General features: G+C 42.6%; 1 protein-coding gene across 1 annotated transcript; it reads left to right on the plus strand.

The window, feature by feature from the left end:
• Positions 1–1,390: 1,390 nt before the first annotated feature.
• Positions 1,391–3,126, plus strand: LOC148027666 (uncharacterized). Its single transcript, XM_087688934.1, has one exon. It carries the CDS (start codon positions 1,572–1,574, stop codon positions 2,268–2,270), a length of 699 nt encoding a protein of 232 aa, XP_087545060.1. The 5' UTR covers positions 1,391–1,571; the 3' UTR covers positions 2,271–3,126.
• Positions 3,127–11,173: the final 8,047 nt, after the last annotated feature.

Raw genomic sequence — 11,173 nt, forward strand, 5'->3', positions numbered from 1 at the left:
ATGATGTAGCACTATCTTATGAGTGGTAGCTTTAGCTATCAAGAGTAGAGCACTTGAAGGAATAAGCACTCCACCTAGTCCCATCAGTTATTGAGCTTACTGAAGCTAACAAACATGCCTGCTTTTACAAATCTCATAGAAATGCAGGATGTTAACTTGATTGAGCATGAGAATTATACTTCTTGGTTACAAGATTTAAGGAAAATATTTATATACATTCTTGATATACAAGATCGGACACAAGTACAAGACTTAAGTACTAGAAGAGGAATTATCTCATAGTAGAAACCTCACAATAGAAACCTCACAACTGGTGTTGGCAAGAGTGAAGGGTTTATAGCCCAAGACCCCTATATACATAGTTCATGAAGATTTGCAGATAGTAATCCCTCATATAGACAATCACACAAGGGTAGCTAGAATTGCTAAAGTTTCTAGATAACACTTTTAGAGGTTTCTAGATAAGGCAAAAGCATGAAGGCGTTTCACGCTTGAAAACAAGAGCAAGAGAGGCGATGGTTCTCCTTGCAGGAAGAGGATGAGAGCATAGGGGCTGTTGTCTTAGCTTTGGACAGGAGAAGCTGTGGTGCTCGATCTATACTTCACTTCGTCTACGATTGGAAGTATGGAACACATGGAAGGTTCGTGATGGAGACACAAAGCAAGAAGTGTTGTTCGGGGATTTTTTCGGAGAGGAAGAAGCGAAGGTCCCAAGAAAGAGAGTCGAGACTCGGAAGAAGTGAGCGAGTGTCGGTTTCTCTTACATGATTGATTGTTCTCCTAGGGCGACTTTTGACTTGGATGTGGCATTTCGTAATGATCCCCCTCCAAATAGACAAGTGTAGGTATGAAGATCCCTCCCAAAAATGTACAAGTGTGCAGGTATGAGGTTGCAATGCCTTGCATGTCCCAATGAGAGAGGCAGGCCAAAAACTACACGTGTCGCTGGTCGCAAGTCTATGAAACCCGGGACAAACATGAAGGAATGTGTGTGCACACTCTTCTAAATGGATGGATGGGCGTAACACAAACCGACTCCAAGGCAAGGCAAGGCACCATTTCCCAATTTCACCCAGCACCTCTCTCGACTCTCAACCCGGTTCCCCTTTTCCTGAATTCAGTTCACCTTGCCACAAGAGAGCAGGTGAAAATATTCGCGAGTAGGACGAACGATCCCTGCCATTGTAGCTGTGGAGCTCTAGCTCTGGTAAAGGTACTTTGTCTTGATGTCAAGGCCACATTGGCTGGCAGCTGCTTTTGCACCCGCAAACAAGATGTGCTGTTGCATTGAAGAGCTGTACACTTCCTGTCTGTTAGAGCTTTGCTCAGGTTTTGACACTCTATCATTAGCTGCTTGTGATCTTGATAGAAGCATTTGCCATTGGCCACATGTTGGTCCAGCCTATATTCAGAATTAGATGGGTCGGCTATATAGGCTCCTCAGGGCTTCCCATCGCAGTAGTTGTGAGCGAGAAGACCACAGGGTCCATCTATCTATCTATCTCATCACCAGCTAGACAGACAGACTATCGGATCCATCGCAGCTTGCTGCGTATCGCAGATCATCAGCCATGGGCAACTGTATGTACACTGGCCACAAGAACATCCCTTCCTTTAAGAAAGCCTCTCCTGATCATTGTTGCATCCAGGTGCTGCACTCGTCTGATGGCCGAATCTCCAAGTTCTACCAGCAGTCGCTACAGGCAGCCGAGCTGATGCTGGAATTCCCCAACCAGTTCTTGGTGGAGCTCCAGAAGGGAAACCATCGGCCTTCACCGCTCTCGGCAGACACAGATTTGAAGCCCTGCCAGGCTTACCTTCTCCTGCCCATGCACAGGATGAGCACAAGGATATCACAGGAGGAGATTGCCTGCTTCATGTCTGCCCTGTCCCATCAAATTGCAGATGCTTCTCCAGCCCCAAGGAGTGCCCAAAAGAGCAGCAAAGGCAGCCGCCGCAAGCCTTCATTGTACGGACGGCGGAGCAGGGTAGCTCCACTGGTGCAGGAGGATGCAGATGACGATGATGGTGATGGTGACGATAGAAGAGATCCTAGCAGTGATGAGAGATCAGAGACCAGCTATGTCAACATCATTCAGAAGAGCTACTCTTCTGGCCCTGCGATCCCTCAGGAGGAGCTGCTGGATGCCATGCTTTCTGCTGCTGCATCGTCATCGTCATCAGCAAGAGGAGGCGGTAATCATAACCACCTGCTGATAAGGAGGGGATCGAGGTCATGGGTGCCCAGGCTAGAGACCATCAGCGAGTGAGAGGACGGGGTATGCAGCAGCAGCAGCAGCCTGCGTATGAGCTCTCCTATCAGGATGCCAAGCTTTTGGATACTTGAACATCCATTCCGCTATGGCCGCCTTCTTCTTCCCAATGGGATTAGCAACAATAGGAGCTAAACATACACACTCTCTCGATTCCAGCGGAGCCTCATGAGGTCTGGTTGCTGCTACTTCATGACCTCATTCGTACCTCGCAGAGAAGAAGGCAAACATTTCAGCCCCAAATGGATCATTGCAAGCAGCTGAAGGCAAACACCTATGAAAGAAGGCTCATGAGCGCTCTTCTTCTCGGTTGCTAAGCAACACGATGGTGGCATGTCAGGGTATGTACCATATCACATCACATCGTCATACAGCACAAAAGTTGCTGCTTGCCATGAGGACCGCAATACAACAACTTGCAAACTAAGCTTCATAAGGCGTTGGGCCCTTCCATACAGATTGTGAACATGCTCCAGAATTGCAACCATGGAATCTCATCGGTGTTACTCCTTGCAACCATGCTCCAGAATTGCAACCATGGAATCTCATCGGCATTACTCCTTGACAACGCCATTGGCATCATCAGGCCAATTCCCAAAAGCATGCCCACATTGAGGATAATCTGTTTGCCAAACTAGCTGGCACGACGCATTTCTCTTCACACGAGCAAGTCACATTCTTTACTTCATACCACTTGTAAAGTGCACTATATAGGACGTCCTCTACTTTGAGGAGCACGATACCCTTTCCCTCCGTAGATCGAACATGGCGTCTCCATGTTCTTTTGTGTATACCATAGGAATGAATAGAGGAAAGACACCCGATTTTACGAGGCTTTACCAATTGTTTGCGTTCTCTCTCTCTCTCTCTCTCTCTCTCTCTCTCTCTCTCCTAGGAGAGAGAGGATCTTGGAAAGGATTGTACTTGTTGCATATAAACATGTTACAGCCAAAGAGTAATCAACTCTCTTTACAAAAGAAAAAGTAATAAATACATTCCAAAATTACACAAGAGTTAATACCCATGGATATATTCAATAAAATAGCTTATGAAGGAAGGGGGTGCTTGTCACTTGCAACCTCAAATACCATGAAATGTGCAAAGTTGTAGCCATTCTTAGTATGCTTGCTTAGCTACAATATATGCAAACATCTATTAACAAGCCTTTCAATAACCAAGAGCATGTGGAAATCATTGCTAACTAGCATCTTTGAATACAATCCTTCGAATATGGCTCTTTTCATAATCATATTTTTACGACAAAATAGTCTCAAAGAACCATATATTAGACCATTCATCCTCAAACTTAGGATAATTCATTCCCCTACTTTCGAGGGTTTAGGTCATCGTCACTCAGTTAGATTCCAATGACAAATAGTTCTTGGGATTCTTAATCTATTTAGAGTTTCCTTCTTTCTCTCATGAAAAAGGTGGCTCCCTTACTATTAAAATATTTAATAGCCTATGGTGGGTTGTAATGATTCCCTTGAGGAGTAATTTGGGAGGCCAAACATGAATGAGGCTTAGAGGGCATGAAGGAGGTGTTTTAAGTGATGGATTGCTAGTAGGATGGGCTAAGGTTCATAATGATGATGATGATGATGATGATGACAACTCTGGGGATATTGATAGTGGTGATAACTCTAGGGGTATTGACCATAATGGGTTGGATAGAAAGCTAAGATAATGATGGGGATGATGATGATTACTTTGGGGGAATGCTAATCATAGTAGATTGACCCACTAGTAGGGGGATTAGAGCATGATGATGATGATACTTAGAAGGTAAAAATTGTGCATAGTGGTTGATAGGGCAACAAAAGAGAGGGGGACTGTTGAAAAGTTTATGTGGACAACCAAGATGATGTGATGCTTGAGTTGCAATTAGAGGGGGTTTAAGAGACAACTAGTGGTAGAAGCTCACTGTTAGTGGGATAATTTGGCAATGTGCAAATGGCAAGCCCACCCCAAGGGGAGCCAGAGACAGCCATAATTTACCTAAACTTGCTTGTTATGAGTAGGCCATCCCTCATTTTATGGAATCACTACATTTTTAGGTTGGCATGTAGCCATTGTATCTTTGGGTTGCATGGATTCTAAGTCTTCTTCAAATTACACTTATGTTGGTATGAGCCTCAATCTCAGCAATGGGTTCGTTGATGATGTGAGTATAAGTATTCTCTCTACATATTTTTGAAGCTATAGGAAACAATCTTTGGGTCATGAAATTCATGAATGCATATAAATAGCCTCTAAAACTTGTGTCTACTATTGCTCATAGTAGAGCATGGATACAACAATACTCACAAATTTTCTCAAGTTGTTCTAAAGTCATTTTGACTCTGACACGCCTCTAGAATGGCTTACTTTGAAGGAATAGGGATCAAAACGAGTGAAAAAGGACTTATAGGACAATGTGAAGGATGTAACAATTTATATTTGCAAGATATGAAAAAAAACATCGATTAATAAGCTTCAATTTTTGGAGATGCTAAAGGATATTTGTAAGAGCTATTACGAGCTTGGCCATCGGACTTGGAGGAATGCTTATTGTTTCAAGTGCTTCATCTAATTTGGCAACAACTACCTTTCACTTAGCCTATACATTCTTCGAACTCATCAATCTATCTATTCTTCTCCAAAATCACATGAAAGCAAGAATGAACAAACCCATAAGGATGTAGTGAACTCATCACCTTATCTTCTCCTCAACACTGCAAAGCAAAAGCTGGATGGTAACTCCATGACCTATGCAATAGTACTCATTTTGCATCCTCTACTCTATAGCTCTTGATCTGATCAACAAGCACTTGATCCACAAAGAGAAAATGCAAAGAAGAAGAAAGATTGTCCAATCTCTTCTCCCATCAACCTCTCACCAAAGAAATTTACTTTCTAGTTTTTATACATGGGGTTTGGAGTTTGAGCTTCCATATAAGTTGGGTGGTTGTCTTACATATTTAGCTATTGGCCAATCTTCCCAAATTAATGCATATATATTTAGATTACACCAACCATCACGAAAGTGAACAAAAGCTAGTGTCTGCACTCTCATCAAGCTATGGGTCTTTCTAGTTGGCAGAAAAAATTATAACTTGTATGAATACTATGTCGGCTTCCAAATGAATATCCTAATTGATTGTATGATTGTGAGCTTTGACTAAAAACTATATGCCTTACACCCTTCACTTGATTTACACTTCTCTTTACTTTTTCTATCTTTTTCCATTTGCTTTGCTATCCTATTGCCTTTCATCCAACACGTAACATTATCTCCCTCTTAGATGAGTGCTAGTCCCATAAAAAGGTTAACGTTGCAACAAAAAGGAATTATTATCCATTACCATACACAGAGCACATGCTTGAAAGGGTAGCACGCAAAGAGGCCTACAGCTTTTTGGATGGCTTCTCAGGATACAACCAGGTGCAAGTACACCCTGGTGATAGTCACAAGAACGCATTTGCTATTGAGTGGGGTATTTCCACTTACATCGTAATGCCCTTTGGGTTGATGACCGTAGCTGCAACCTTTCAATGGCTAATGTGCGCCATCTTCAAAGATATGTCACGATTGTGGGAGAGAAGGAAGGAGTCTCACTTGTAGCTTTCTTGCTTGCACAATGGGGGAAGACACACAAGGGTGGAGGCTGAAAACAGTTTTCCTCTTCTTAGTTGTGTAAGCCAAAAGAACTCTCTTACAAAGAAATAGAAGAACCCTATATGGGTCTCAAAACCAAACTCAACTAACTAAGGTGGCATACTAACTGAGCCACGAACTAGAGTAGATAAGGATAGCTATCATGTAGCTATTATTCATCGGTGGTGTACCAACCGCGTCTGCAACTGACAAGTCGGTGACATAAGTACTCAATGGTCACCGTGGCGTATCACGAGTGGAGCTCGATATCTCAACACTCCCCCTCGAGCTCAATCCCAATTCCTGCACACCAAGCAGGTCTCTGAACTTGTGCAGCTTCTCTGCGCCCAATGCCTTCGTGAATATGTCAGCTACCTGATCCTCTGTGCTGACATAAACTAGATCAATAAGACCTAGTAAAACCCTCTCTCGCACATAGTGATAATGCACCTCAATGTGCTTTGTTCTAGCATGATAGACTGGGTTATTTGCCAAGTGTATACTACTCATGTTGTCACAATAAATGACAACTGGCCCATCTGTAGACTGATGCATATCATAAAGTAGCTTATGCAACCAAGCTACCTCACATGCAGCCATTGCTGCACCCCTGTACTCAGCCTCTGTGCTCGACAAGGCAACTGTAGGCTGTTTCTTGCTGCTCCAAGTGACTGCAGCACTCCCAAAAGAGAACACATATCCACTGGTAGATCGTCTATCAGAAATACTACCAGCCCAATCAGCATCAGTGTATCCATGCAGCTGTATCTGAACCCCAGTCTCATAAAATAGTCCATACTGCAATATGGACTTCACATACCTGAGTATGCGTCTAGCCGCATCCAAATGCGGTTTCCTTGGAGCCTGCATAAACTGACTTACCAATCCAACAGCATAGCTCAAATCTGGCCTGGTAATAGTCATACAAATCAAGCTTCCTACTATGCGTCTGTACATAGTAGGGTCTTCCAGAAGCTCACCTGCATCTGTGCTCAGCTTCACATTCTGCTCCAAAGGAACTGAAATACAACATGTCCAATCCATACTGCCTCTGCAAGAGTTGTATCCCACTTGGTGATCTAATCACCTCAATGCCCAAGAAATAACGCAGCTCTCCCAAATCCTTCATCTCAAACTTCTGCTTCAATAGCATTTTCACATGAAGGATATCTTCATCATTGTCACCTGTCATAATCAAATCATCAACATAAATGACAAGTAGCATAATACCTTTCTCTGTTTTTCTCACATAAAGTAAGAAATCTACCTTGGAAATTTGAAAGCCAATAGTGACAAGATATTGTCCTATCTTGTCAGACCATGCTCTAGGTGCTTGCTTCAAGCCATACAAGGCTTTCTTCAACCTGCAAACAAACTCAGGATGAACAGCATGCACATAACCTGGTGGCTGCTCCATATAGACCTCTTTTTGCAAATCGCCATGCAAGAAGGCATTCTTTACATCCATCTGATGTAAAGACCATCCCTTTGATGCAGCCATAGCAATGACTGCTCTTACGGTTGCCATCCTTGCAACCGGACTGAATGTTTCTTCATAGTCAATGCCATATGTTTGTGCATACCCCTTGACTACTAATCTTGCCTTGTATCTGTTCACAGAACCATTTGCATTGTGCTTCACCTTATAAACCCACTTACAGCCAATTGCATTTTTACCTTTAGGCAAAGGTACCAATTCCCATGTAGCATTTGCTTCCAAGGCATCCATTTCTTCATCCATGGCTTTCTCCCATTTTTCTTTTCCCATGGCTTGCTCAAAAGAAGTGGGTTCTGGTTCCTGTATCACTTTGACCATATATGCATAGTGAATGGCTGTAAAGCCATCATATTTCAGCCTATCCACAGGATACCTAGCTCTCGTAGACCTGCGCAAAGTAGGTTCACTCCCAGGTGCTCTCAAAACATCCCTGGTCTTCCTTACTCCAGGTGTAACAATAGAAGGAATACCCAACTCATCATCAATGCTCTGTTCTGAGCCACTGGATTCACCATCCACATAAGAGTGACCTGCATTCACATTAAACATGGGCTGATCAACCTTCTCTTTTCCTTTTCGTGATACCTGCATACCACTATCTGCATTACTTTGAGAAGATTCTCCTAATCTCAATCTGCCTGTCCATGGCGAAGAATGTGAGCCACTGCTAGAGGACGCTCCAGGTCCACTAATATTTTGTGACTGCTGCTGTGAATTCTGTGCATCATTACCATTTTGTGCATCTACATCATCAATCACATTTACTGGTTTATACCAGCTACTCATCTCATCAAAAACAACATCTCTGCTCACTGTAAACTTACGAGTAGAAGGGTTATAGCATCTATACCCTTTTTGCTGCAGAGAGTAACCAATAAAGATGCACTTCTAAGCTTTTGGATCCAACTTGGATCTCAACTCATCTGGCACATGTACATAGGCAATGCAACCAAAAATTTTCAAATGAGAAATATCTGGTTTCCTACCAGTATACCTCTCCTCTGGAGTCATTCCATGTATTGCTGCAGTGGGAGTCCTGTTCATTATGTAGACTGCTGTAGCAACTGCTTCAGCCCAATAAAAATCTGGCAAGTCTTTTTCATTGAGCATGGCACGAGATACCTCTCCAATATGCCTGTTTTTCCTTTCTGCAATTCCATTTTGTTGTGGTGTATGACTACATGAATATTGCTGCTTTATGCCATGCTCCCGTAGGAACCTTGCAAACTCATTTGAGAGGTACTCTCCCCCTCCATCTGACCTTAGGCATTTTATCTGCAAACCTGTTTCTTTTTTAGCCATAGCTTTAAGGGTTTTGAAATGCCCAAAAACTTCACTTTTCTTTTTCATAAAATACACCCAAACTTTTCTGCTATAGTCATCAATAAAAGTGACAAAATAATGACAGCCTCCAAGAGATGCAGCTTTAGTAGTCCACACATCAGAGTGGATTAATTCCAATGGCTTCTCACTCTCTTGAACATGTCTAGGAAATGGTTTCCTTGCCTGTTTTCCAAATTGACAGGCTTCACATATCTTATGCATTTCTGCAACCTTGAATTTGGGCAATCCTGCAACAATATTTTGGGCCTGCATTGATTTAAGTCGCTGTACATTAACATGACCAATGCGTTTATGCCAGATATCAATATCTGCAACTACACCGGTCCCATGTGCAAACATTGCTGCACTCAATTCAGACATGTCTGCATCCAATGCAAACATTCTGCCCTTCTTCTTTCCTTTTGCTATCAAGCGACCTTTATTTTTCATATCCTCAACAAAGCATCCATGAGGATTAAATCTGACCTGCAAGCCCTGCTCAACCATTTGACCAACAGAAACCAGATTCTTGGTGATATTCGGGACATGAAATACATCGGACAGGTATTTCTTTTTCCCATCCTGCATAGACAAAGGAATTTTTCCAATCTTCACAATAGGATGTACAGTTTCATCACCAGTCTCCACAAATCCTGGTTTTTCCATTTTCCTTGCATCCTCCATCCATTCTGCATGACTTGTCATGTGGTTTGATGCACCTGAGTCAACATACCATACATCATTGCTTTCTTCTGCACCTGTCACAGAATTGTTCATGTGCTGCACCATAAACAGATGCTCATTTTTGTCATCACCCTGTCTACTAGAGGATGCATAATTTCCTTGTTGCAGTTTTCCATTCATGATGTCATTCTGCTTTTTATAGCAGTCTTTAGCCATATGACCCATTTTACCACAATAGTAGCATTCAACATTATTGTTTGCATTTTGACCTCTTTGCCATCCACCACGACCTCTTTGGCTCCCCCTACCTCTAGAGTTACCACGTCCTCCTCCATAGGACTAGTTTTCTTGAGTTTGCTGTATATTCTGATTTCTACCACGGCCTCCAAATCAGCCTCCTCTACCTCTGCCTCTACCTCTTCCAGCATTTGAGTAGAAGACAGGACCAAGACAAATACTACAAAGTGGAAAGGCTACTATAGAGGAGTTGTCTCATGGTAGTGGAGTTAGCCTTATTGAGGCTGTATGTGTTAATGGCGCTGAAACTTCTAATCTACAAGCCGTAACAAGAGGTCAAAAGACTAGAGAGGGTGACAAAGGAAATGTAGAACCTATCGAGGGAAACCCTAAGCAAGATGCTACGGAAAAGCAAGTCCTAAATCCTGATATAGAAGGTGGACCTCTAATGCCTATTGATAGTAAAGTTGATCCCGAGAAGGATAAATAATTGCCAAGAAAGAAGGAAAAAGTTAACAAAGAGGCACAAAGCCGATAGTCCAAAGACCAAATGAGAGAATGGTTTGGCGAGAGAAGAGAGCTTTGGCTAACTACCACGACTTTGATTTAGCAAGTTCTCTTTGTGAAGTTAAACCAGACATGAACCTCCTACAATTGATTAAACTGTCTCCATGATTATGCAAGGAATTCAAGAAAATCGTGTGTATTGGGTATATTGTAGAACCTTTGGGAATAGCACGAGTAGGAGAAGATTGGTTCAAGCATGTTGAAAATCATTGTCCCAACATATGTGGATGGAATATTAGTGGAGCATGCTATCGTGGACACTGAATCCTTCACCGTCAATATCATGAGTTCAAACTTGATGGAGGGGCTAGGTCTAGAAATCCAAAAATACGGCTCCACACTTCTTAGGATGGCTAATGATAGTCTAAGGCAACCAGAAGGTTGCATCACTAAAGTCCGCGTTACCATTGCAAGCGTGGAATGGTATCTGGACTTTAGAGTAATAAGGTTTGCAAGATGTCCTAGCTATTGAGTTTTCCTAGGCACGCCGTGGATCTTACAAACAAACTGCCAAGTCGATATACCTACTAGTCGAGTAATTCTAGGTAGAGGTGCCAATCATGTAATAGTGGATGCTTACCTCGAGTCTTCTCAAAGTGAGAGAGCTCCTTTATCCTCTACTGAACTAGAAATAGTAGATGATCCATCTGGTAGTGAGACGTCATCGAGCGATGGATCTAAAGAAGGATCCACTACACAGAGGACATTTATCAGATAGCTTTGAGTGAGCTAATAAAGTTGCAAGATAGGATAAGAGAGGCAGATGTAATTGAGCTGGACATTGGCACGCCAAATGATTTGCGGTCAATTAAATTAGGTTCCACGCTCAGTTTGGAAGAAAGAGAGGACTATGTGTCCTTAACTCAAGAGTTCTACAACATCTTTGCTTGGAGTTATGAAAAACTTAGAGGCATTCCTCCTAGCCTCGTTATGCATATCATTCCTCTAAAGGAA

This window comes from Lygodium microphyllum, chromosome 12, assembly GCF_053477565.2.
Source record: "Lygodium microphyllum isolate KBCC chromosome 12, Lygodium_microphyllum_v1.1.10, whole genome shotgun sequence".
Lineage (NCBI taxonomy): Eukaryota > Viridiplantae > Streptophyta > Polypodiopsida > Schizaeales > Lygodiaceae > Lygodium > Lygodium microphyllum.